Source organism: Medicago sativa, chromosome 4, assembly GCF_051527215.1.
Source record: "Medicago sativa cultivar Bolivia chromosome 4, Bolivia_mono, whole genome shotgun sequence".
Lineage (NCBI taxonomy): Eukaryota > Viridiplantae > Streptophyta > Magnoliopsida > Fabales > Fabaceae > Medicago > Medicago sativa.
Window position 1 is genome coordinate 66298683 of NC_140752.1, and position 24172 is coordinate 66322854.

Here is a 24172-nt window from a genome sequence, read left to right on the forward strand (position 1 = left end):
TCCAACATGAACCAAGTTGATAATAGTCGTAGATATACTATTAAAATATTTGGATGGATATGATGCATTCTTGGGTAATGGCTATTCAAGTTTCATGTGCAACAAAGTGTACGTAGAAATCTCCACATAGGAACATACCTACTGATTCTTAGAAGAAACAAAAGGTAGGGTTTTCCGTTCAAGTTCCGTGATTTTACTAGTATTTTAAAATATATATATATATATATATATATATATATATATATATATATATTTAATTAATTTTTTAATCAAAAATTTCAAATTGCACCAAAAAAATTCTCAAATCTCCACTATTAATTTTATGGAAATAGTGGAGAGAGGGGTATGTTATGTTCTAAATAATTCCTTTTTCCATATCTAGTGTGACTGCTATTTCCTTTTTTTTTTTTTATCATGTTGTTGAAAAACATTTTCTTTTTCCTGAGTTGAGGGAGACGAATCTTCAATTACAAACTTTTTAGGTTTTAGACTGTAATTTGATATTTTAATTAATGAAAAAAATATATTCATTTAAATGTTTTTTTTAAGGAATCTTCATTTAAATGTTTCAACAATTAGATTTAATATTGTAAAAAGAAAATTAAATGTAATGTGAATTATGCATCAATCTTCATTAAGCCTGAACCATAATATATATATATATATATATATATATATATATATATATATATATATATATATATATATATATATATATATGAGTTAGGATCCGTTGACACCAAATCTCAATCGTTCATTTAAATTGATCCACAGGTTCACGTTTATTCTCTTACAAACTTCACATGATCTCTCATTGCTTGATTGTACATAACTTATTCTCTCTCTGGTATCTTTTATTGCTGAAAAAACGGTGGCCATATCCTTCTTCATCTTTCTACCTAAGGCTGTAATGAGTATTTTCCTCAAGCTTTCACCGTTGTCACACCCTTTTCAAATGTATGTAGCTTAATAATAGTATAATGGTATTACTTCTCTCCAATTCTGGACGCGTAATCCTATCAACAAGGTTTCCCTCACAACAAAACATGGAATCAACAAGAAGATCATGCACCTATATTTATTTGCAGCCATCACCTTGATTCCTTTTCCTGATCATCCCAAATTTCCATCACCACTAATAAAAATTAACTTAATTAATTAATTAATTCATTGAATCAAATGCCAATAATAATGACATATCGTAAATTTCCTTAATCCATTGATAAACTAGTTTTTTGTACTGCACCACACAATTAATGTAAAAGAATCTGAATTGTGATTGAGGAAGTGATCATCATAGGAGAAAGATGATGTGATTGAGGAAGTGATCATCATAAGAGAAAGATGAGGAAGGATATGATGACTGATTTTCGGCAATAAAAGATATCAGAGAGAGAATAAGTTATGTACAATTAAGGAACGAGAGATCATGTGAAGTTTGTAAGTGAATAAATGTGAACCTTTAGATCAATTTAAATGAATGATTGGGATTTGATGTCAACGAATTCTTTGACACCTGGTGTCAACGGATCCTGACTCTATATATATATATATATATATATATATATTAAATGAATCATTTTTGAGGAAATATTAAATGAATCATGTCAACCCTATTTATTAAACAATATTTTATTTTGTTACTTTATAAGGATAATGGGGAATACTTGCTCTGTCTTTCATATGTACCAGGAGGGTGTACTATAACCGGAAGATACCTTCAATACACGGTCATTTTGATTGGTCCAGCATGAACCAAAACCTCTATGAGTCCAAACTAAACGGCACCTTGCTTGGAAATCAATCCATTGTAGTATTGGAAAAAAGCATTGAAATATACACTTTCGATAAGCACTAGATACTCCTTTATTAAAATCTGAAACTCCTTTCCCTAATCCTCCTGAAGCATCTGCATCCTTACCAAAGTATAGTTTCTCGTGTATCCCTCTCAGCATGATGTTGAAAGACCTCTTGAAAAATATGATGATGTTGAAAGAAAGTTCTACATACACTATAGTTTATAACTGATGAAAATAATGGATTATTTGTCTTATATTATTCTGCTGTACTTGAGCTATGTATATCAAACACACTCTAATAAACACCTATTGACAGCCCTGTTGAAATGCTATTTTGCGTGGTTAATCACGAATAATGTGGAAATAGATCCATTTACTTTCTTTTCTGATGCTTGAATAATATATCCTCTTTGAGAACAAAAGCCTATGTCAAGTACACTGAATTCCACGACATATGTTTTACAATAACAGTAGATTGGATTCGAATAACTTAAACGACAAAACTATTATTTAAGTATATATGCAATACATTTCATACAAAGATTGCGAGAATCCCAATATTACTACCCTGCAAATATATATAGATAAATACAACGGGAAATAGTGCACTACCAACTTAAACTCAACAACCAAGCAACTCATACAAAGTAACATGATGCACCAGAACTACATAACCCAGAGCTGCAACCATTAAAGATAGCTGAATTCCACCAAGAAGCAAATCAGAAAATATAGTCTGGCAGCTGAAGAGGGAAATGTGCAACTTGAACTAGGAATGGATCCCCTCTTGGGTCTACCAATCTGAAATCAGACACAGAAAAACAAAGAAACATTAGTTCATTGAGTCCTCGATGATAGCACTTGAACTTACTTAGTACTAAATGCATGAGTTTTGATGCTTGCAAGGCATCCACACCCCATCCCATCCTTGGAAAGATTAAGGTTTGAATAGCGGACATATCCCAAAAGTTAACATTAGTTTGAATTGAATCAATGACATTCAACGGAAAACTACCTTACTCATAAACGAAAGGAGAAAAAAAAAAGATCTGGATTTAATGATACTAAAGTACTGCCAATAGCTAGTAGTGAGATCCTGTTTATCATATATTGAAGAAGGTAAACAAGCAATACTAACCATAGTAGTTGACTTGACAGTTGACACCATACAGATGTCAAAACAACATTGACCACAACCTCATTTGACCCGGAAAATACACCGTTAAGGTACATACTTCAAAGACCGGACAATCTCATGTTCTCATATCCATCCATCACCCCTATCCAACTTACTTGGCCATTCTGAAGTCTCTAAACAACGAGTTGAGATCCTCTCCATTTATAAAAATAAATGGAAGATGTCATTTAGAAAGAGATACACACAAAAGATAGATTGTGGGTCCTACCACTAAGTGGTTCCCATCGCATTAATTATTTTTTAACTTTTTTTATAATTGTGTGTGTCTTTATCTCTCAAAATGGAAGAAATGGAGAAGGTCATAAATGGAGAAGATCTTAATTCTGCTAAACAACAGCTATCTGGAATTTTCTTATGGTCAAACTTTAATTTCATCCCATAAGTTCAACCCGGTATCTTCAACACCCCCCACCCATGGCTCAACACTCACATACAGATACTTCTATAGTAAGACTTAAAAAAATAACAATTCAAGTATATCAGATAAAAAGGGTTTCAACTGTATGTCATAGAAAATTCCTCAAACCCCAACACATAGACTTCTATATTACCAAACTAATCAAAGATAATGAAATCACGTGGGAATGTCAACAGCGATAATAATGAAGGAAAAGCATACCTTCCAGGTACAAAGGTAAAGGAACCTTCAATGGAACCTGATGATGTTGGCAGAGGCGAGCAACTCTGATAAACAAATTCTTTGTCACCTGGACGCAAAAGTGGGTACTGCAAAGACATTTATCAAAGTAAGTAGTTTGGCCACTTCACTCAACTATAAATACTTGCATTTGAAAGGCGAAGACATTTTTATTAGTTTTCTAATGAAAGTTCTAAAAAGCACTTCCAAAACTACAAACAATAGACACTCTTTATGGAAACTAGAACCACCAAAACAGTACAGCGTTTATGATGCTTGCGAGGTTGAACTTGAGGAAGACTCGTCTGCTTGCAAGCTATAAATCACCAGTTCAACTAAGCCTAGCACCATCGGACATCAAAGCTCCAGATTTTACGCGACTTAGGGTTGCAAGATCAGCTCATAACAAGGAAACTATAGAGTGCCATTGTATACTTTTCTATATATTCTAAAACTGATTCCCTGCTGGAAGAGAAACTTCAACTTCTGATTGTATAACTTAACACAACAGAATACATGCGAAAATTTTATATTAGAATCCAGCAATCATACCTTGATCAGTTAGAATGCACTTGGATCAAACTTTTCATTTAAACTTTGATCACAAAATGTGTAAAATCCAAGAGAAAAGCCTATATGCAATTAAGTTATTACCCAAGCATCGGAGACATACAAAGCTAATATCTTCCCAGATTTTTCAAGACAATCGATATTGTTGAAGTTATAGGTATTACAAACTAAGCCAAGGAGATAAACTAAGATAGTCTAACATAATATCAAAGATAGATATTTAATATATTTTAACAGATGCAATTAAAAAACATATTGTACTCCAACAGTCAAGCATGTATTAGGCAAGAATGTAAGTTTATTAAATACAGTACAATATAAAAAATAAATACATTTAAAGAAAGGATATTGGAGGAAAAAGGAGCTTATACCATTCCTATAACAGCTTCTCCATTGACATCAGATACTACAGCATCATTAGCACGGATGATCCAGTGCCTCCAATAAAGCTGGCAAGAACTGTGGGACATTCCATTGATCACACATCCTTGAGGTTGTAAGGACATGCGGATTGAATAAGAAAATAAATACTTCTCACGGTCATTTTGAAGATCAACACCCTCAGGGACAAGCAATGCAGAGGCGCGAATCTCAAAAAATAAGAAATACTTATAAGTTTTCACATGAAAATTAATCACAAGAAATAAGCAATACTCAAAAAAGTATCCAGTGATCAAGAGAATAGACAATTGAATTGGAACATCCCATGCAACACCAATGAGAAAAAAACCAACTGTTCTCTCCTCAAAAGCAGCAGATCACAGAAACTTTGATACGATATAAATGGTAAAACATCCGGGAGGCATATAGTATAACATGTCAAGTTTTATATGATGTGACAATATATATCCATGCATCTCATTAGTACTAAGAAAACTGCATCGAACATTATCATGTAAGATTTTTTTTTCATGCCCGAATGAACAAAGCTAACGGCGCAAGCATAAGGGGTAATATATACTCTCCTACCTGCACACCATTGGTTACAGCAATTGAACAAAGAGGGGATTCTTCTGGAAAAAGACTAATGCTTTTGGCATTTCCTTCTTCAAGCAGTTTGATAAAACCACTTTGTAAACGGTGACCATGCTCTTCTAACCACAGTAGCATGGCATCCTGAACCTTTTCGCTGTCCATCTCATGATGCAAACTAATCAGATTCTGAGGAACACATGGCATCAAGTCTCTATTGGTAAGAAGATTTCTGGTCCCAACGTATAGTTGACCATTGGTACAGTTGAGGAAGAACAACTTCTCACTGTACGTGGATGAAGCAGCCACAAGAACATACTTGGATCTTCTTAAAAATCCTAAGTTGTGCGAAATTTGCTGAGTTTCTTGGATTACCTGACTTATAGGTAATAAATAAACATTCACGAAATGATCATAGAAGGAGTAACCACCAATAATTCCCAAAGAAGTGCCAGATGTGTCGGTATCGTGATCTTGTTTTTCAATTTCTTGCCCATTATGAAAGCGGTAAAGGATCCTTGTAGGAAGAGGCAATTTGACATTTAAGACATCCTCCAACTCTTGAATCTCAGCTTCTGACGCACCTTCACAAAGAGTTTCCTTAGCTTCTGGAAAGTTATTGGTGAGCCAGGTTTTTATATTGTCCCAACACCTTTTGACACGCTTAACAAGAGACCAAGGATACATAACAAAAGCTTCTCTCCAAGTTTGATAAGCTTCCTGCACAGCACAACAAAACACAGTGAGTCTAATTTCTAGCTGTACTGATATCTACTTACCACACCAACACTTCAGATTGAAGGTCTGGGGGTGTGTCTGATGTCTGACACCCATACGACACTGACCACATGTCAATTACTTTCATATTTTTAGCATTATTAAAGCAAAGTCATTTTGGTCCCTGAATGAGTGAGATGTTGTTACCAAAGTTGCAAATCCATCCACAAGTGTCTCTTTCTTTGTAATTTTAGCAACTAAATTGACTTAAAAAAAAAACACATTTAAGGACTAGAATGACTAACTAAATAGACACTTGAGGATGTATTTGTGATTTCGATACATCCATGGACTATAAGGACGGTGTATCACACATTCATGAACCAAAATGGTTTTACCCAAATTGTTATTGGTGCCTATGTGTCACTATCAGTGGTCATGTCCGGTGTTCGTCTATGTGTCACTATCAGTCTCAAATATATGCAAAAAATCATTTTTCAGTTCATTAAATAACTGATGTATCTGGTCTATATTATAAAAACATAAATCTCTGTCTATCTTAACCCCTCGGTCACAAGGGAAAGGACTCTAATAATCCAAAGTTAGGTCGAGAGGTAAGTAAAATTTGACCAAAGACCGTTCCAGCTGGGATTCAAACTCAATTTCTTCTTAAGGATTGTTCCTTATGATAAAACAACATAATTTGAACTAAAGCATACACATGAAATGATTATAACTAGAAATGAAGAGTGACCTTGAAGGAAGGGGTGGGGTTTCCGAGATGATCAATGGGTTGAGTGAGAGAAAGTTCACGGAAGCAGATTTTGGACCAAAGAGAATCATCGGAGGTGAAAGATTTGAACCTGTTATTGACACATGAAATTCTGGCAATGTCTTCGGGTTTAAGATTTTCCATAATTTCATGAATCGCTAAATCTCCAACTGATTCCAAATCCATCTTCTTTCTCCAAATTCAATCGCTCTTTCTTCTTTCTTTCTTTCTGCTATCAATCAATATGAGAATACCAGAATGTCTCTCTTATACTCAGAAATGCTCCCTGCTTCTCTTATGATGCTTACATATGCACGACAAAAGGTTAACATAATTTTTTTTAAGGGATTTGTTAATTTATTTTTTTTTACAAAAAATTAAAAATATTTTTATTATTGGAAAAAAAAAAACGGGCCAAAGTCAAAAAATAAAAAAACTATAGAGTTCCTTCAAAAAAAAAACTATAGAGTTATTAGACACCTTAGAAATTAGGCAAATGCTAACTTGTCACGTGTTAAGAAACTCATTATAGAAATATATGTATCAAAAGTCGTGCATTCAACTTCTTAAAAGTTAAGATGTTATATTTTCAAATGCAAAATTGCTCTTTTTGGATTGCTTAACATGTGTCCTTGAGGCACAAGATAGCATCACCCTAAAAATTATCCACCAGAACTTGAGACACCTCAATAAAAGTTTAGATAGTCAAATCTACCACACAACCTATATTTATTTGCTTCGATAAAAATATGCATGAATCTAACACTCCAATTTATATCATTTGCATTTGACACTTTTATCTTTCTAGCATTAGAGGTTGTTGACATTATACATGGAGTCTAAAGGATCATGTATAACATATCAATGTCATGTTTCATGGCACAACTTATTATTTGTTTGTCTTCCATTCATATGTAATTTAGTCATTGATATATATATATATATATATATATATATATATATATATATATATATATAGAGAGAGAGAGAGAGAGAGAGAGAGAGACTCGAAGTTGTATTTATAGAATGATATCTCGATTGGAAAATGCTATAGACAGCGAAAAGCAGTCTCACGATACCTTCCCGACACAGGTGACATGTTTTTATTGAAAGCATATTTATATAATTCCATGATTTCCATAGCACCTCCATGTTTTCCGGCAAATAGAGTAATTTGATTGGTTGCTTTCTTTCTCGGGATGAATTCGCGATGCTCTATCTCGGGACATAGCATTACTCATCTCGATTTTGTCATTCTTGATACCATCTACAAGTCCACTCTCTACAATCAAGTTCAAGATACCTTTATTTTTAGTCATATTCAAACCTTCATACACTCCACACATTTCCGCTATATAAGTGGTATTCTATATTAGGTATTTAGTCAAACCACACATCCAAACAACATTATTATCTTTGATCAATCCTTCACGACCTACGAGCCTGTTTCTACCTTTGGATGTTTCACCCGTATTCAAACAAGACCAACCAGTTGGAGGTTTTATCCACCTAATAGTATTAATGGTCTTGGTTCTATTGATCATATCGTGTTAGAGAGTGAAATTAGACTTAAATAAATGATTTAGATATCTAGTTTAAGAGTAAAATTATATTAGTTTATCTTTAACTTGAGTTATTGCTAGTTGGGCCTTAAGTTAAGTCTTTAGTCTTTAGACCCATTAAGGTTATTATCATTCCTATATATAGTGTCCTTGAGACCCTATGCAGATCAATGAAATGAATGAAAAGTTATTTGATTTTATCTTATTTAGTTTTATTCTTCTTTATCTTTAGTGTCATAACTTTTCCTTCCTAACATATCGCAATCAACATGTTTAGTCTAATGATAAGAGGTCGTTGTACATACCACAAAATCACAAGGGTTGTTGGCAAACACATATAGAGGATCATGGACTCGTAGGTTACACCGTGTCCATAACCACTAACAAATTGTAGCGCATACTTCAATACAATTACTACCATTCATCCGACTAAATAAATTGAAATTGAACCAATTTTCAAGATCACAGAAAAAAGCTAGCTCGATCATCATCATCGTTTAAGAAGTACATCCATATATAAGAAGCCAATATGGACAATCTCTCAAGACATAAAGTAACTTCTCATCATAATTGCAAGCTGACACAACACCATTAGTAATTGTTTCACGTTCATATTTGCGAATCATAACCTAAGCCCAAAAGTCGTGCATCTCATGTCTTAAATAACAATCCAAGCTTCACAATACACGCCTCATTCATAACGGGTAAACTATGAACACTAAAACCTCATATCTTCTTAGGTAATGTTAAAGTTTGCCACCCAATCATATGAGTTGTTCTTCCCTCTTCACTATCACTTCAAATAAATGATCATTGAAGATTCACAGTTTCTTTTAAATCACTCTTTGGAATAATCATGCACATCATATGATACACTAGGATAGCTTGAATAACTTGCTTAGACAGTGTAATACGTCCAACCAAAGTCAATTGTTTAGCTTTTCAACCAGCTAAATAATTTCGAACCTTCTCTAATAAATAGCCAAGATCATAACGCCTGAGAGCTCTTCCTAAAATGGGATCTCCAAGATAGTGCTCTAGGGTCATTGCTTCACTAAAATCAGTCATGTTGCTTAGCTGATGCCGAACATGCACATCCATGTTTTGAGAAAAATAAGTAGAGGATTTAATAACATTTTTTATGTTGTGATCTTACATCCATTTCAATTTGATGTACGCACGCACTTCAATTTCAGAGACATTAATGACCAACCATTATAATTTTAATGACCAAGTTAGTGATTTATTCATACACCTATCCTTAGTGTAGGACAATATACATTGATTATTCTTTTTTAGCGGAAACAAGTTCTCGATTTAGTTGCTCAAATATCACTATCTCGATCTCCTTGAAATAGTCGCTCTACATGGTGGTTTTGAAAATTTACCAATATAATAAGTAATTTTAATATGTAATGGAAAATATATCACATTAGTCCTTGTGTTAAAATAGAGAGATTAACGAAACAAATTTTTCATATACTTAGAGCTTGGTCGGACTGAATTTCACATGTACTTTCTTTTAGGGGAATTTCATATGTACTTTTCTTAGGCAAAGTCTGACTTCAATATACTTTTAAAAACTATTTCTTATTATTTTTGCCCTAGTAGAAATCAATAAGGTAATGTCAAATTGCATATTATATAACTTATAAGCTAATATTATCAACGTATATCTTTTCATCCAATCAATATTTGGCTTAGCATACGTTTATTGCTGCGTTGGAAACTGCCTAAACGTTCAAGCAAGTGGAAGCAACAATCTCTAGCTTAACCCGGGTGTTATAAAGACCTAATTTTTGAAGTGTTGGTCTTGCTAAAAAAAAATGGTTTAGACCCAAAATTAAGTTACACCAACTCTAATATTTTTTTTTCTGAAATAGCCAACTCTTAATTTTTTTTTTTTTTACAAAAACAAAACGATATTCATTCATTCAAATTGATAGAATACATCAAAATTAACATCACTAAAAACGTAAAGGATTAATCTGCAAACAAACTCATAGCATCCAAGTTAATAGTATATAACTGCAAAATGCCTACAAAAAATACGATGAAATCTAAATCACCAGAATCTCCATGCTTCCAGATCTGCAACGTTGAATATGTGATTTACTGAAGTTAGTCTTTCAATATGAAACAAACGAACACCGCAACAAGACGTGAAATCAAACAACGCCGCACAAGACGACGAAATCACAAAAGAAAACACTTGATATATGCAGAGGGGTGATTTTAGATCAAAAAATGACCTAAAATCACCCCTCCTCAGCGGGTGAAAGAGAATGAAGTCTTAGAGAAAAGTTTGAGTTTCTCTCACTAAAAAACTAGGGCCGACTGCGCTCACATAAAATATTATTGACTAGAACAAAAAAAATTTAATATTATAGCATTTGTCAAATTACTTTTAAATTTACTCTTCATGATTTCCTTTATGTTACTATATTCTTCATCTTATTGATTGCTTACTTTTTTTGTTACAACGTACTCCCTCCGTCCCATATTAAGTGATCTAGTTGACCATGTCACGTATGCCAATGCACAATTTTTAATTTAAATACCTTTAATAATTTATTAGAAAAATTATGAAAATTTGATATTTTGAAAATATTCATCGTGACGAATCCAACAAGATCTTATATGCTATATTTTGTATTTATGTATTAATAGAAAAATGAGGTCAAAGCATGTTATATGAATAGTACACTTTTTAAAATTGGGTCAGTTAAAACGGGACGGAGGGAGTAACAAAAGAAATTAATGTCGGATTTTTTCTACTTAAGATAAAACAGACAAATTCTTGAAACTACTATGAAAGAGCGACACATGTTAAAACGCAGTATCATACACCACGTGCTCCAAGATCCAGTACTAGCATGAACACTTAACTAACGAACAAACACATGTTCAAAGTACACTACTAAGCAAGCACCTGATTGGAGATGACCAAAGTCCTGTTATTTTCAATTTGATTTTCATAATCTAGTGTTATTATTGTTACTTTTAAATTTAAACCTATTTTGCCATACTCTGCTATATATATTGATACAATCTGAACAAAACTTGTTATTTTTTTCCAATTTTAACAAGTAATAAAAAACAACCAAAGTGGCATGTCGGTACAAGTTTGAGATGGAAAAAATATAATGATATTAATCAGAAACAAAAATCACAATCCAACATTACAATTGAGTCAAAAAAAACCTTACAATTTTATAGCTTGTAGATAAAACAAAACATATCTTAAGATGACATAGACTAAAGATCCTAATATGAAAATAATTTAATGAAATCTCTGCTGAATTCGTCAAATCATCGTCACCTCTGTCTCTAGCGTTCGTGCGTCTCCCTAACCACAACACATTGCCTACGCGTCCATTTGAGAGTCAAAATAAACGGTAAGATTACGATATGATGATTTTTTGCAAACCTGTCAATAATAGTTAAAAAATTAATCTTGTTACGTAGAAACTGTTCTACCATAAAACAATGTAAATAAAAAATCGAATAAAAGAAAATAAAGATGTAAAAGTACTGATGAATTAGATAATAACGTTGAAACGCGTAGAACAATTATCCATCAACATTTATGTCCGTGAAATATACGTTGGTCATTACTTGGTTAAGAAACCCGTTGAGAATTCTGAAATCCCCCAACCATACGATAAACAATGTTACTCCAAAATGCATCAACGACATAGTGCGTGTTTGGTATCACAGCAGTTTAGCTGAAATCACGACGAAACACCGTCATTTTCACTTTTGCAAAATCATAATGACTCAACGTGATTTCAACGGTTACCATAATACCAACCATGTATTTAACATACAATTTGTATATAGATCATGCTAACATGTGTCAAACTATTAGCGACAAGATTCCACAATTTAATGATTCCACGAATAGCAAGTTTTATTGAGAAAAATAAATTTTCAATTTTTTAAAAAATAAATTATCACAATTTTAAATACATATTTCTATTTTTGATACACTGTATCTTGCATATGTAAACATTTCCCTTAGCATATATACCAGACTAGTAATGAAAAGATTAATGATACTACAACACTAGACGCAAATCGTTTCATTATGTACCCATTTTTTCTCTTTTTTTGGTTAAGTAATATGGCGGATAGAAATTCATCTTTTTAAGGTAAATAGTTGAGGTGTCTGGAATTTGAACCCCGATCCCCTCACATATATTATGCGCCCGTTCTAATAATTGAGAAAAATTCAAGTGTGCACGACACATCAAGAACGAAATAGAAAATCTTTGGTGCTAAGCTGTGAGAGAGAATTATTGATTCAATTCTTAAATAGTTAATTCTTAAATGAACTTTCGTATCTATCACTGAGCTATTTGATTAAGGAGAGTTTGGATGCAGAAACTTCATGCTCCAACGCTGCAATAACGGATGAATTACCCAGAAGCACTAAATTCTGTAAACCTTGTTCATTTCTGAAGTACGGTACTATGGATACTATTATTTTTCCAAACAAAACACGCTTTTAATATTCATGCATTGAATTGTTTCTTAATAGACTGATATTTTAACAAAGATAGTTGGATCTAGCGGAAGGGACTAGTTCCACAACGTTACAAATTAAAGTTCGAATCTCGACTACAAGTACGCGCATTTTAGTGTCCGGCACGTCTCGAATAAAAAAAATGATGATAATTTTGCAAGATTACTTTCAATCAATGGAACGTTAAAATCACGTTAAAATCGAATGTTCCAGTTATGCATCAATTGCCCCTGAACTAGAGATACTTAGCATATGTTTGGTTGTGCAGTGGGTTGTCGCGCGTCTAGGGGCCATATTACTGTTACAAAAAACGAGTGTCTAGGGGACTAGCAGACGCGGATACAAACATGGAATTAACATGAGGTAATTGAAAGGAGTGAATGACAACAAACATGAGGAGCAATTTCCATCTTATTTATATATTTATTTATTTATTCATTACTACAATTATTACAGTCTAAGACACTCATATTTTCTAAGTTTTATCAAGTCTATTTAAACTGGGTGTTAATTTTCACACGGAAAGCATAATCAATTATCTAAAGCAGTTTTACTAAATATGTACATGTTAATTCAATAACATTTTACAGTAGTTCAGCATTATTGTCATCTTGTTGAATTTTCTGCTGTAAAAGACTTCCAACTAGACCTATGTTGTTCTTGCTCTATTTTGTTCCCATGTCTCATTAAACAAAGCCATCAGGGCTGATTGAACCATGAAAGCACATTCAATTCAATATTTGCAATAAATCCGATTAAATTCCGAACATTTTTAAAGCATTATTATGAAATGCAAACAAATGATATCCAGGGGCTGACTTTTCCTAAGGATAGGCTCTAGTCTTGTTAACATAAGTTTAATATTAGAAGGTAAGAGGTAACACTCCAGAGACACAGATTGCAATAATGAGACTAACCACGTGAGTTTTGTTGAAATGTCCATTAAAATTAAAAAAAATTCCAGATAGGACTAAAAGATTTCTGTAAAAGATCCTGTTCGTAGTTTAAAAATAACTGGCATCAGTTGAAAAAATCTCTAAACCAAGTTGGAAAACTCATTAGGATTATATTCGGAGTTGCTAAAATATCAGTGGGTATTAAGATCTCAGGGTCATAATCTCACATTATTACACCTTTCAACCCCTAAGTAATTATCGGAGTAAAAATAACTATGGAAACATAGAAAAATTAGCGGGGATCCACAATGGAATGTGGTACCAAATTTGTTGGCTGGTTCAGTCAAGCAAATCCCTAGTTATGGTTAGATGGGAAGGTAGTAAACAATGGTAGCTTAAATATACAGATTTAATTAGAGCAAGTCATCTTCACATAATCTTTAGAAGCACATTTGAGATCCTTACATAGTGAAAATAACCCTTCACAGTAAAATAAGTTCAGGGGGTGATTGGATTTCCAACCCTAAAAACTACCTTCTAAAGAGGAAAGAAAAAGAGAGAGATCACAGCCTATTGATAAAAAATAATGGGATACAAAACTTAGAAGCAAAAAGAATTATCATGCATGTGCAATAGAGCTATGTTCAAGACTCGATATGCCAAGAGTTTGTCACAATATTGCTATCTATCAAACACATTCAATCCAGAAGGTAAACTACAGCAATGATAAAAACAAAGAGACAATACGATGTACAACAAAAAGAAAAAGAACAGAGCATGTGACAAATAAGTAGGTGTATGGGTACTAGCTACACTCCATCAGAACTATAAGACAACTATATTTATATTAATACCAGAGGGATTTTAATAGTTAGTATTTTGAAATTTGAAACTCGGGTAAGGTTGACAACAGTTTTAACAAGGGCAGTACTATCGAAATATTTATTTGGGGAAAAGTACAGGTGAAAAGATGCAAACTAGGTAAAATGTTCTAACATCCTCCTTGCAAAGCTTTGGACCCCAACACTGCCTACCAAATCTAATTGTTTACATTGCTTAATTTGTCTTTGTAGGTTCTTATACTTAAGAATTCAATACTGCCCAAGTATATGTTTACATGTCACATGACGCAGGTTTAGAGCCCGCAGATCATTTACACTAGCAAGTGTATCAAGGTATGTAACCACAAAGTGAACTTTTTGGGAGAAGAATATAAATATGGTCATAATTTCTAGATGTTATATGTTAGATAAACTATATCACTCATTCAAAAGAATCAATTATGGGGTGTTACTTACAGAAAACAATTCTTATTGTTGAACTCCTGGCCCATGTCCTCCTTGTGTTTGCTGCTGCTGTATTTGGAGTAGAAGATTGGCAGCAAACTGCAATGTTGACTGGTATCTCTGGTTCTTATCAGCCTCCAATTCTGGGGGGCCTTGACCAACTCCAAAGGCAGGATGTTGTTGGATGGGAGGGTTTGAGTTTACTTGGTCTGCGGTATATTGCATGACAGGCTGATGCTGAGGATTAGCACTGTTAACTTGACTAGATAAGGCAATAGAATTATTGGGTTGCTGGAAAGGCTGGGGGTTATTATTAGATTGCTGGAAATGCTGGGGGTTATTATTAGGTTGCTGGAAAGGATGGTGGTTATTATTAGGTTGCTGGAAAGCCTGAGAATTGTATAAAACAGAGACATCACTTCCTGGAAAGCCTTTCTGAGTATTGGGGGGAACTTCAGCCTGATACTGATGACTGAAATGGGGGGATGCAGCTACCTGTCCACTTTGAGTAGGTGTCACAAAATTAGACACGAGTCTAGATGAAACAACTCCTTGCTGTTGCTGGCTAACAGCATTGTCTTGAATATGAGAACTGCCAGAGAACGTTTGAGCAGTGTGGCTAGGAGCTGATGCTGGCGGGTAAGGCTGATAATGAGCATTCTGACTGTCATACATATTCCTAAACTGCTGAGATGGATGAATGGATTGATCCGCAATTTGATGATCCTGTTTCCATAATTGAGATTGGTTTCCATCATTAGGTGCCACAGGAGGAAATGGAGGCTTCACAGTTGAGGAGCCTGCACCTGACTTAGCACCATCAATAGCAGGCGACTGCGCATTTGTGGGCAGAAAAGAAGCTAAAGTTGCAATAAGCTCAGGTGTTAATGCAACTCCAGCTTGAGACCCAGAAGCAGCAGTGTTTAGAGCATAGTCCGGAGCTGCAGGCTGAACTGAAGAAGGCCCACCTGTAGGTGGGTATACTTGTTTAGCAGGAAGCTTAGAATCCTCGTGCAACATTCGGTTGTAATTCATTGCTAAAACTTGTTCCTCCTTTGCAGGATTCATATCATATTCAGCCTGTGAAGGAGGCATCTGCTGCATATATTGATTTGACGGTACAGGCAAATGTGATGATTGGTGCATGGGCACACCACTCGGTACTGGTGCAAACTTGAGAACGACACCATATAGACGTTCAGGTCCGGTGACTTTCAGAACATCTGTCAGGAAATCAGAAGGAGGTACCAAGAATAAAGTTGTATTGTCAAATTTGGCAACACCAGCACGATTTTTTGCACCAAGGTAGCGTAGGAATTCAGTGTATGAACCAAAATCATTTTCACTATCAGGCAGAAAGAAAACAATCTCAAAGTCAATTGCATCAGCATAGTGTGCTGCAAGTGTATCCAATCCCGTCCTAGCTGAGCAATCCACAACTTCAGGACTGCAATAAATGAACAAAACAAACTTCAATACAGCCTCTAAACAAGACCTTGAGACAGGTATACATTTTGACTGCTATGTAAGACAGTTTTCAAGGAAAAAGCAAATGGGCCCATTTCCAAGAACTAAGGGCCAATCACTTATATTGGAGAAAAAAAGACAGAGCTTGTGGGTTACCTTATTTACCAAAAATAATATGAATAGTTTCTTTAGAAAAAATAAAAAAAGGAGTAATAAGAACAGTTTTCTTCTTCCTAATGATACAATGAAGAACAAATTTATAATAGAAAAGCTAGCATGAAGCACAACCGAATAAAATTCATAAAACCTACATATTTCTTTTATTTAGAAAATACATTCTATGCTAATGATATACCATTTGCTACAAGTAACTTTTCCAGCAAATAGGGATGGAGGGGTCAAATGCAAAAGAAGTCGGCAGAAATAAACTTATTGGAAGAAAAGTCCTCTTCCATATTTACAAAATTAAATTGAAATACTAAGAACAAATAAAATTAAACTCACAGCTCTGTCCCGATCCCTTTCCCTACAGGGACGCATCTAGCACGACAAACAGGAGTTCCTCCTTTTGCAATAAGTCCGCGCCATATATGATCAGGTTGGACAGAAGCATGTACTCCACCTGTAATCCTCGTGCTTGCTGAACCAAGGATACCCCTCCCTGCATAAGGATCATCATTAGGTAATGCACCATCTATCCTTGACCGCTTAGAATCTCTTGGAATATGATTTATGTCAAGTACATCCCATGCACCAGAGGACGATCTTGCAGGAAGCCTAGCACCCGGTACAGGAGAAGAAAGCAACCCTTGTGCAGGAGGAGATGGCCGTTTCCAGTTTGGACCCTTGTGTAGTGTACTATTCTCGTTAAACTCAGGGCCAGAAACAACAGATTCAGGACCACCATTAGGACCAAAAGGCCGCACTGGTATGTTTGGACCAACAATACCACCATTTGGCAATTGTCCAGGAAAACTATTTGGAATCATAGGACGATTATGACCAAATAAATCCATTTGTGCAGGTCGATATGGATGCTCATTTAGGAATAAATCAGGTCTTGGCCCATTACTCCCAGGATAAAAGCCAGGGTAGTCTTTGCCGTGTACCTGGTCACCATTAGAATAATTAATTGTTATGTGAGGATCATTGAAAAGGCGCCCTTGAAGACCCTCTTTTGCACGCCGGGCTTCATCAACACTTCTAAATTCAACAAATGAAAAATTTCTTGAAGGAAAACTCTTGATTCTCTCAATTTCACCAAAAAGGATCATGGCATTGTGGAGCATTTGCTCATCGATCTGAACATTGGGGGGATAACCGATCCACAAAATATTATTGGGTTGACCGTCACCCTTCCTCCTCATTAGAGGTTGTGAATTCTGTTGACATGAGAACAAGTTTTTATAAGTAAAAACTAAAAAAAATCAAGATACCAGCATAAAGAAAACATCAGCCAATATACAAATAGGTGCATGCAAGTCTTAACAGTGTATGGTCTTCAAATCCCAACACATTACATCCAACAAGGCAATGACAAAAGATGAAAAGGACTAGACACATCCAATTAGATGCACATTGTACAGTATTCTCACCAGTGGCCTTTTTTGTCCAGAATAAGAATCAGAAGGCCCAAAGCTTTTGCCTTGAAATTGCCCATAATCATGCCCTTGATCCTACAGAAATCAGAAAACGAAATGTTAGGGGCGTATGAAAAACATCCAGAAGAGCAAAAATAACATGAAAGAAACAACTTGTTCGGTAATCCTCGGGGTTAGTGGAATAGTCACACTAATGTCAGAGAATCGGTACCTAACACAGAATCCACCAATTTCTATAAAACATCGACGAAAAGTAATTGGAATGAAACTAATATAACACATCCAAAACACTACTGACCAAATCAGACAAACCTTACAATAAAAGCAACCAAGGTCCATTTTAAAATGTGAAAAGCTTCACAAAAGGTAGTTCACTCGTATATGAATTATTTATTGCAAGAAATAGCATTCCAGTATGTATCATTTTCAAAGAACCACACCCCAGTTACCAAATTGAAATTATAGATCCTGCCGTGAGACGTCGGGATATTTATAGTACAATAAGCAACTACTTCATCCGGTCCTATATATAAGAGAAAGTTGGTCAACAAAAGTTGATGCATCTGGTCCAAATTTTAAACCAGGTACATCAATTTTTGTTGATCCAGTTTTCTCTCTTATATATTGGACCGGAGGAAGTAATTAATAATATACGGAAGTTGAGTAACAAGAAACAAAATCAGCATTCTAAAGTACAAACTTACTCTTTTTGCATAATTTGATCGGAGGAAGTCAACACGGATATTTTCCCCACCGATACGTTTTCCATTCATAATTTTCATTGCCTGAATAGCATCATCTAAATTGAAAAATTCAACACATGCAGTATTTCTGTCTCTGAAGAACTTGAAATCCTCAACTTTACCAAATTTACGGAAGTCAGCTTCCAAGTCTTCCTTTGTTACAGCTGGGCTAATGCCACCTACCCAAAGCTGTTTACATGTCTTTGCCTGGAAATAACGTCATTTTTGGTTAAACACACGCGTGAAGAAATATACATATCTTAGCATCTACATTCAAACACATTACAATCAAAACAATCTGCTAATACTAAAAGGAAATTGTATTGTATTTTTGCTTCAAACTATTGAAAGGCACCAACCACTTCTTAATTTTGACAGCTCCTACTTTGGATTTAACAGTCAAACTGTTGAAAAGAAATTCATATCTTGAGGTGGCCAAGAATAAATAAATTCCGTAGAAAAAGGCTATAATTGCTATTGTTATAATCAAGTAGAAAAAGGAAATCAAGTCGCTTCTTCATCAAATGCATTACGCGTTTGATAGTGTAAAGGAGTTTATTTTATGTAAAAACAACATTTGCGGTACAGGACTAAAATCTAAGTTTAAGTTCTAGTACAAAAAACTGCCCCCGCAGAAATTTGAAAAGCAACAGAATTAAATTACAGTCTAATTTTATTTTATTTTTGTTGCCAAAACTTAAGAACTAGAATCCCCCGACTATGTCCAATGTATTTCTATAATTATAATACATTGAGTTTGTATTTTACTAGTAATCTTTTTTTTTTTTTTTTTTTTGGTTACATTTTACTGGTAGTCTGGTATTTTACATCTACAACGTATTTGCAGCTCCATGAATGATTCTAAGTCTTGTTCGGAAACCAAAAAAGGCACCTTTTACTATTGATGATTTAAACGTGGCTATAAAAAGAAAATGGGGTCTCTTATAATTACTAGTCAGGTTGCTATTTAGATTTGGTATTATTATTCATGGATAAATAGAAACTGTGTTATTTTTATTTGTCTTTTACTTTTCTTTCATTCACGTTGCATTACATCATTAGAAGGACTAGGATTAGTTTTAACGGTGGTAACAGGGATAGTTTGGAGTTTCCCAGAAACGCATGTTATCTGGAAGTTGTACGTGTGCAAAGATAAAGTTGAAACCAGATGTAGTACAGTACCAGACGGGAAATTATTTAGAGATAAATGTAGTCCCCTGGTTGTATCCACATCAGATAAGATGCAGTTTCACGACCTCAAAAAGTACTCTTTCGTAATATCTGCATCATGCGTTTTTTTCTCCTAAATAAGCCTTATTTACTAAAAGCATTATTGCCTATGCTCTGCATTTTCTTCTCTAAATCTACAAAATTATTTTTTAACAAAACTACAACAAAATTATACTCCGATCTCCTAGAATAAATTACATTTTCATCTACATAATTTTTCCCTTAATCAAATAAGATTGGTCTCATTTTTTTCACAACATTTCATTGAGGCAATACTTGGTTTAATCCAGTTTTTTGGCGTTAAACACTGTTTACCCTACGCAATTTATGGCAACTAAAATTTACCGTCCCTGCGATTATTTTAAACACAGTTCATATATTTTTGCGTAATTGATTACTGCTTTGCAGATGTTTGGCAAGTTGCACGTCAGGTATCTGCTCGCGAGTCGCAACACCAATTTGATTGTTTATTTTGACACGGTTTCAATATGCAGTGGTTTCTAAGCGCAATACCAATTACAACGTTCATGATTGTGAATTCATTATGCATTTTATTGGCACAAAGCAGAAATTGATTTCTGCATAATTCTGGCGTGAAAGAATTCGAGAATTAAGGCCTATTGCACGATTTTGAATTTTAATGGGTAAAACTAAACTTCATGAAGTATTGTTCGTCTTAATAAACCAATTATACAAAACAAAAACAAGCTTTCAGAGTCTCTATATCGTTAGATTTAGATCACTAATTACAACCGGTTAGACTAGCAACTTTCACAAATCTAAATTCACGATAAAATTGAAAAAGTTCTTCGAATATTATAAATTTGCGTATGGTGAATTTTAATTTAATCAAAGCTGCTAAGTAATTATATCTTTAGATTATAAGTTCGGGGTGTGTTTGGCAGAATCGCGCTACTTTTTAAAATTCAATATTAATTTCAGTAAAACATTAAATCCCAATCCAATCATGACACTTCACCAAACATACCCTAATAATTCACCATACAAACCAATCGCATGTACAAGGAGTTTTCAAGGTTTCATCGATTAAGCAAAGTACGGAAAATCGTATAAACTACAGATTTGATTTGAGCGATTAGAAATCGAGAATTCATGCCAAGCAATTTCGTAGGCAAATTGAAACGATAAAAATTGAAAACAAAAGTAACCGAAAACGTTGAATGCAATAATCGTAACAAGAGTAATCGAAGTAGATTAGAATAAATATAAAAAATAATACATGAATCCTGATTGTAAATGAAAATTAAGAGAGCGCAAAAGTGAGAACAAACCGGTCTAGCAAACTCAATTTTCAAGGAATTGCCACGAAAATTGAATCCCTGAAGAGCGTTTTTAGCGGCTTTTGCATCATCAATGCGTTTGAAGAACACGAAAGCGTAATTGCGAGAGGAATAAGATGTGACGCTATCGAGAGCTCCGTATTGAACGAACAGATCCATCAGATCGGAATCTGTTACGTCCGGCGATAGATTCGCAACCCATAGGTTGTTCGATGGGGTTGAAGATTCATCCGAGTCTCGCGTTGGCTTCGCCGGAGGCGGCATTGCGATTTGAAAAGGTGGTGCTCTGGGAACGTGAAGAAGCTTGCGAGATTGAGGGTGAAAATTTAGGAGAGAGAAAAAAAACCCTAGAAAGAGAATGAATGAATGTTATGTTGTGAGGGAAAAAGAGAAAACGGATTAGGATTAGGGTTGTGGTTGCGATATAAATGCAAATTTTCTTCCTTCCTTAGAATATTTTATTTTAAAATCTTTTCTGACTAGAAAATAGAGTTTGTCAACAAAAAAAAAAGATTTTTGGAGATTTTGGGTTTTTTTTATTCAATTATACTTTAAATAAATTTCATATAATAATTTTATATTGTGATATTTGTTATGTTAACACCGATTTTTACTTAATTATAGTGTTGTCTATTTTTTAAAAATATTTTATTGTTGGTGTTATTAAAAAAGATAAAATATTTTGTGATATTTGTTATATTATTACAGTCATTGAAAAAAATAAATATGGATTGTTAAGTTTGTTACATTTGAAAGTCACAAATATCTATACTTTTAATTTTAATATATATCAAAAAAATTATATAAAATATTGTTTGTAATTTATACGCAAAATTTTTGTAAAATATTGTTGATAGCCTATATGTGTTAGCAATTAAAAAAAAGCGGACATTCCTTAAAAAAAACGGATGTGTCCGTCTTTCTGCTAGTATATATGAAGAATATATAAAGTAAATATATGGTTTTGGATCGACTTTTTCAATTCTACTAATTATAATGCTAAACAAATTTGACAACAAGAATGCTACTTTGTTGGGTGTTATTTTTTGGTAGAATTTTTTTTTTTGTTGGGTGTATATTATACGCATTTGTTATTTGGAAATAGCGGATGGTTTTGTAGCTCTTTTCTTCCAGTTACTAGAATCTCTACAATACCAACAACTCTTTGATTTCGTAATGACCCTTTGGTTCATTTGGAAATGGCGAAACGACAAGTTATGGAACAACGTCGAAATAGAACCGCGTATTTCAGTGAATATGGCGCGCGATGTCCTATTCCAATGGCAGCAGGTCCGTGTAAATCAGAGAAGGAGGGAACAAGGAGAATACCACAATAGTGGAATGGTGGATCACGGGCAAGAGAGGTGGATTAGACCAGTAGTCGGGGAAGTGAAGTGCAATGTCGATGCGGCAATTTTTAAGGATCAAGGATGTGGGTCGGTATGTGTCTAAGAGATGATCGAGGGGACTTCATTAAAGCAAAGACAGCGTGGTACAAAGGTCTCCCACAACCCAAAGAAGCAGAAGCAGGAAGTCTAAAAGAAGCGATAATGTGGCTTGGTACTATGAGGTTTTCGAGGGTGTCTATCGAACTTGATTGCAAGCAAGTGGTTGACGACATCTCTAGCAACTTCAGCACCAGTTCCATGTTTGGCGCGATTCTGAATACTTGCAAAATTTCACTTATGAATCATCAAAACTTTAAGATAAGTTTCATTAGGAAACAAGCAAATAATGTTGCCCACTTGTTAGCTAGTTCCCAAGTTCATGATTATATGTCATCTTATATTACAACTACTATTAGAAATGAAATGAGTTAAGTTTGTTTCTGTAAAAAAAAAATCATTGAAAAAGATAAGTATATAATTTTTATATTGTTAATAGCATTAATGCAATAAAAAAAAAAAGCGGATAGACGAACACAAAGTACCTGTCTGAATGCTAGTTTTTAGAAAAAATAGTACGAATGTATATGGTTTGGTCTGCGAGGTGTGTAAAAGACGAGTTAAGTTGTGATGTATGTGAGTTTGATTTCGACCCTAACAATGGCATAGATCAATTTTTAAACTTGAAATCGACCCTAAATCCAATCAAACTGGATACCCCATTCGTTTCTTTTTAAATTTTATAATAGCACCCTTAAATTAAAGAAGTGGATTTTTAGAGCATTTTCTTCAATATAACTTCATTTTAATTTACCAATAAATTTCGTATTTTTTTTGTACACGCTCTCTTTATTTCAAATAAATTTGATGTCATATCCTTCCTTCTTCGGCAAAAAAAAAAAAAGTTTTACACACTCTCTCAACAAATCCCTCTATTTGTTTGCATACACTATCTCCTATAACAAATAATTGTCAACAATCTAAATGTTGTGTTAAGTTTTTTTAAAAAATAAATTATAAAGCAAAATGATTTTTTTTTCAACTTCACATTAATCGAAATTTAACTCTATTCTTCACTTAAGCAAAATGTAACTTCTATCCAACTCCTTTAATAACACATTTACTGGGTGGTTGTTTGAAGGTTGGAAAAATTATTCCCAAGAATATAGAGGTTATAAATATAGAATACTATGTTTGATGTTTGTTTCAAAATTAACAAATTAACTCAAAAAATATAAGTTCCATTTACCCATGATTTTATTCACAAGGAAGTGGGCGGGTATAAAAGATTTTCATGTAGATAGGAATGAAAATGAAGTAACTACCCATAACACTCACTCTTACTAATAATTTGTAGAAAAGTGACAATTGTTAACCGAACACATTTAAGGAAATAATAATACCTATGATTAAGATGCCCCTTATTATTTTCCAGAAAAGTTATTCCCGAGGGTGGATATGATCTCAACCGTGAAACAAACGTCCATTTTGAGTTTAGCTATGGTTTC

General features: G+C 34.0%; 2 protein-coding genes across 3 annotated transcripts; both read right to left on the reverse strand.

Moving 5' to 3' along the window:
• Positions 1-2154: 2154 nt before the first annotated feature.
• On the reverse strand, positions 2155-6964 carry SKIP16 (SKP1/ASK-interacting protein 16). Its single transcript, XM_085702351.1, has 5 exons — positions 6648-6964; positions 5174-5896; positions 4576-4794; positions 3617-3723; positions 2155-2600 (listed from the first exon to the last, which is right to left on the reverse strand). The coding sequence occupies exons 1-5, from the start codon at positions 6849-6851 to the stop codon at positions 2522-2524; spliced, it is 1332 nt and encodes a 443-aa protein (XP_085558477.1). The 5' UTR covers positions 6852-6964; the 3' UTR covers positions 2155-2521.
• Positions 6965-11353: 4389 nt separating this feature from the next.
• Positions 11354-21680, reverse strand: FPA (RNA binding protein). 2 transcript variants are annotated; one of them, XM_085702352.1, is made up of 6 exons: positions 21271-21680; positions 18710-18955; positions 18000-18080; positions 16909-17786; positions 14950-16384; positions 11354-11657 (listed from the first exon to the last, which is right to left on the reverse strand). In XM_085702352.1, the coding sequence occupies exons 1-5, from the start codon at positions 21541-21543 to the stop codon at positions 14962-14964; spliced, it is 2901 nt and encodes a 966-aa protein (XP_085558478.1). In that variant the 5' UTR covers positions 21544-21680; the 3' UTR covers positions 11354-11657; positions 14950-14961. The 2 variants fall into 2 exon arrangements, with proteins under 2 accessions (XP_085558478.1, XP_085558479.1); XM_085702353.1 differs by having other exon boundaries at positions 11354-11955.
• Positions 21681-24172: the final 2492 nt, after the last annotated feature.

Coding starts and splice junctions, on each gene's coding strand:
- SKIP16 (XM_085702351.1), bottom strand. CDS start 6,851: ATGGATTTGGAATCAGTTGGAGATTTAGCGATTCATGAAATTATGGAA. Junction 3,724..4,575: donor GAGAAGCTGTTATAGGAATG/GTATAAGCTCCT, acceptor ATGTCTTTGCAG/TACCCACTTTTGCGTCCAGG. Junction 2,601..3,616: donor TTTACCTTTGTACCTGGAAG/GTATGCTTTTCC, acceptor GTCTGATTTCAG/ATTGGTAGACCCAAGAGGGG.
- FPA (XM_085702352.1), bottom strand. CDS start 21,543: ATGCCGCCTCCGGCGAAGCCAACGCGAGACTCGGATGAATCTTCAACC. Junction 18,956..21,270: donor AAATTGAGTTTGCTAGACCG/GTTTGTTCTCAC, acceptor CGTTATTTCCAG/GCAAAGACATGTAAACAGCT. Junction 18,081..18,709: donor GATCAAATTATGCAAAAAGA/GTAAGTTTGTAC, acceptor TGATTTCTGTAG/GATCAAGGGCATGATTATGG.